The sequence below is a fragment of the Mesitornis unicolor genome, unplaced genomic scaffold (genome assembly GCF_000695765.1).
Source record: "Mesitornis unicolor isolate BGI_N332 unplaced genomic scaffold, ASM69576v1 scaffold14708, whole genome shotgun sequence".
Classification (NCBI taxonomy): domain Eukaryota; kingdom Metazoa; phylum Chordata; class Aves; order Mesitornithiformes; family Mesitornithidae; genus Mesitornis; species Mesitornis unicolor.
In genome coordinates, this window is record NW_010203966.1 from 128,010 (window position 1) to 132,191 (window position 4,182).

At 36.3% G+C, this 4,182-nt stretch overlaps 1 protein-coding gene across 2 annotated transcripts in view; it reads right to left on the reverse strand.

Annotated features, from left to right (window-relative positions):
* PLCE1 (phospholipase C, epsilon 1) overlaps positions 1–3,882 on the reverse strand; it is a 121,407-nt gene extending 117,525 nt beyond the window's left edge. For both annotated transcript variants that reach the window (XM_010190918.1, XM_010190917.1), the window contains exon 1: positions 2,695–3,882. In XM_010190918.1, the coding sequence (XP_010189220.1) occupies positions 2,695–3,882 (1,188 nt within the window). The remainder of the gene's footprint in view (positions 1–2,694) is intronic.
* Positions 3,883–4,182: the final 300 nt, after the last annotated feature.

The following is a 4,182-nucleotide window of genomic DNA, read 5'->3' on the forward strand; positions in this document are numbered from 1 at the left end:
AAAAAAAAATTATTCAGCAAGACAACAGTTCAGTGCCTTTCCTTTATTAGCACTAGAATTTTTATGTAAGGGATATGCACAAATGAGACCCACATTTTCCTACTTAAAACATAAAGGTCTCTATTGTTCCATGTTACACCAGTACTCCTATGAAAACTTAATTTCTCCAACTTTTTTTTCCCCTTGAAGAACAGAACTACTGTTCACTTAGCTGTTCCAAACAGAATGCATGCTCAACGGGTGAGATAAGGGGAAAGAAAGAACAAATTACCACATTCATTTACTACTTTCTCCTTCTTCCTTTGATTATTAGCATGAAAGCTTCCTACAAATGCTCGTAATTTATTACATTATTTTAACCCAGTGCATATGTTCCACAGGTCCATATTTTTCATATCCACTGAGTTAATTTCTGTTTGTGTAAAACTAATTTGTAATTCTAATAATAATAAAAGCCATAAACACAGAAATATTATTGCGGAAATAGTATTTGACACTAAAATAACAGAAAACTAATGCTAAGAATGCTTCATGCATATTATATAATGTAAAGACATTAAATACAGAGCTTCATAAGAAGAAAAATATTTGTAGTCACCATTTGGAAGAAGAAAGGCTTAGAAACGTGGCTTTCAACTTTTTCTGACCATGAGAAAACTGCCTGCATTGTAATTACAGAGTGCTTTACTGTGCCTGTTAATCTTTTGTTCATTCATAGACAAAACTTTTCCTATTTCAATAATTATTCAGTGAACATTTATTACATTTATGTAATACTAGAAGAGAAATCTTCAAATTAAAGCCCTCACACCCCAAAATGCTATACATTCAGTATTACACAGCAGTGGTAGAAAGTGGTGAAACAGGCACACATGTTAAAAGCTGAGGAACTCAAGCCAAATCGGAAATGCCCAGTGAAGAAACCTAAACAGATCCCTTCCTTCTCGTACCTATAGAAGTGAAAGTTATGCTAGACCTCAGCTACAAAACATCTCCCTTTTCTCCTCCCTCAAAAAAAAGCTTTTAATGCCAATACAAATACACTGAGCAGATATCATGTTAGGTAAATACATAGCTCGTATTCATCCCTTCATGGGAGCGTTACCATGCACCATGCAGGGCATGTACTGTACCAGCAAGTTTGTAATTCCACTTGCAAGGACAGTGAATACCATCTTAATGAACCTCAAAGCACCTCAAAGCTTTGCAACCTGACGTACACATGTTCATAGAACTCTTCAACTATTTAAACAGAAAAAAATACCAGTTTCTAGAAGGACACAAGGTTATTACAGGAGGTCACAACTGTTATGGAGCTCCTGAGCCACCAAGTCCACTATTCTGTTATCGCTGACAGAATTTCACATAATCCATTTATTAATTTTATGGTTGGACTTGATCTTAAAGGTCTTTTCCAACCTAAGTAATTCTATGATTCTATACAAGTAAGTCTTCCTCCATTTCAGTCCCACTGAAAGCTGTTGCAGAGTATCAGCACTGACTGCTAGAAATTCCTTCCAGTTTTTAACCTACATTTTTCCAGACTCAGTTTATAAGCATAGTTTATCTGACCGCACTCTCCTTCACCTCTGCTATACCCCCAACCTAGAACTTACTCACACATTTTAACAGAGAAAAAAAAAATCACAGCTCCTTTTTTAGGTAAGCTCAGTAAACCTCTCTGCCCTTACCCTTCTTGAAAGAGTTCGTCCTGCTGCGATCATCCCGCTGCCTTTCTTTCTCAGTAGTCACATTGCAGATGAATCCTTGAGAATCAGTGGTCAAATCCTCTTTTATAGATTCCATAGCCAACTATTTCAGTTCTACCATCACAGAGTATCTTTTACTACTTAAAATAATTTATTAAGGATGTTCTATGTCATTTCTACAATAATAACGTATGCATTACTGATTTCATACTAAACTTTTTTTGTGTTATCTAATTTAAGAGAATACAAATCAGGTCAATATCAGCACATTAACATATGTTAATCAACTGTTACTTTTTAAAAAATTATTTGCAAGTGTAGACGTATTATAAGCATCAGCAACTTGGTGAAAATACTGTGCTTGCTTTCTTAGAGCAATGAAATTTTTCACTGTGATCTAATACTGACACTTATCATTGTATACAATTTATTCCACTGAATTACTGTATCAGTAATATATGCATCAAATGTTTTTTGTATATATGCCACATATATTCAACTATGTATACCTATAATGTATATGATACACCTACTTTTACATCTATATGTAAAAATATAAATGCATGTTACAAACATTTTCTATTTAAAATATAAATATCTGTGAAATATGTATATATTGAGATATCTGCATATAGGTATATTACATTCTTATATATATTATATAAAGATATTAATTTATACAAATATCTATGTACAAATATGTACCCATGTATGTTCTACACATATACGTGTATATATACACATATATGCATAAATCTTACACAGATAAAAAAGTATAAACCAAATTAATTTCAAACTATGAGAATAATTTCTTCTAAAAAGCAGTGTTCAGCATAAGGTTCAGCATGGCTAAATGAAAACATCCTGCTCAGCGTTACGAAGTGTTTACTACTTGGAGGCTTTTTTTTTTAAATTAAAAAGTCATTGGTGTATCAAAACTTTAAAAAAAAATAAAAGAAAAAAACCAACACTATGAAGAGCTTACCTGATACCACAGAGACTCCTCAAGAAAAGAATTAAATTCCCATTTTATTAAGGACTGAATTACAGTCAGCGGTTCTGTTGCAGTCCTAGAAAGCTTCAAGCCACTGTTGATTCTCCTTTGCTCAACATAATTCCAAGCAACGGTTCCTATGTGCCCTGACGGTAAAGTCCTGACAATTGCTCTTGTTCCAGTATAAACTGATTTTTTAACTTCTTTATCGTTTTTACAGAAACGTCTTATTAATAAAGTAGAACGTTCCTTTTTGTTTCTAAAAAAATCCTCCTCCAGCTCTTCTTCACAGTTATCATTACAGTCCTCAAAATGGCTCAGAAAGGGCTTTGAGGGCATTCTTCCAGTAAAGTTATTTCCACAGAAGTTGTGACCTGAGCATGCCACTTTAACCTTTCGTGGCGCTCCTTCCAGACATAAATACTTATCCCTTAAAGCGTCTTCATACGACTGCTGCCCATTTTCATTCTCACAATTATTTGTCAGCTCCATCAATCTGCAAGTGCAGGCCAGGGAACCAGGGGTGTTACCATCGCCAACACTTACTGGCTGCAAGCAGCCATCCAAAATGAAGCCGTTGTGTAAACTGCACAAAGCCTTTGACACGTTCCTTTCACTAGCACAGTGAAAGTGAAAAAAGGCCACTTTATCACTATCATTGCTGTCATTCTTATTTACTGCTGTCTGGCTTCTTAATGAAGGTCCATTCATTTTCAACTGAATTTCAGCAAGCATGGCTCTTTCCAGTGAAGCAGGAATTCCAGTTTCCAGACATGCCTCTCCTCCAGCTGAAGGATCACGAGATTTATACAACTGGCTGCGCGGGATATTACTCTTGTAGTTTTTCTGTACAATGTTACAGTTAATGTTAAGAAATTCCACTGAATCAGGGATGGAGCTGTTCCTCTCCCAGAAGTTTTCATTACTATTGTCATTAGTCAGTTGTTCTTTTGCCAGAGAGAATATTTTGGGCACTGAGCCCTGAAGACTTTCTTCTTCAAGCCTGTGTAAGTATGAGACAGCGTGTGTGGTTTGCCTTCCCGGACTGGCAGTATGTCTTTTTATAACGCTGGTGTCCAAAGCCTTTTCAGCATTTTCATCTCCAGCTGACCGAGCGGGTATCACCTTACCTTGTACCACAGAGACGAGAACAGACGCTGTCATTTCCTCAGAGGTCATCTTGACTCAGCCTTCGGTTCCTAGATGTGTGGTGGGGATGGCGGCGGGTGCTGTCTACCGACCCTCACACCATGATTTCAGTGTAATAGAAGATTCAGTGCTAAATAATCAGGGAACACGTGGCAAAACATATGTTGACTACTTGTTCTCTTAGAACTGGGTTTTAAAAAAACATAGATTTTTTGACTGTTGGGCTACTAGGCTTTCCCAGCCTTGGATTACTGGCATGAAATACAAACATCTTTAAACCAGCTTCTTGTTGTGACGTAGTCGTTTGGCTTGTCTCTCCCCACTGCTGAT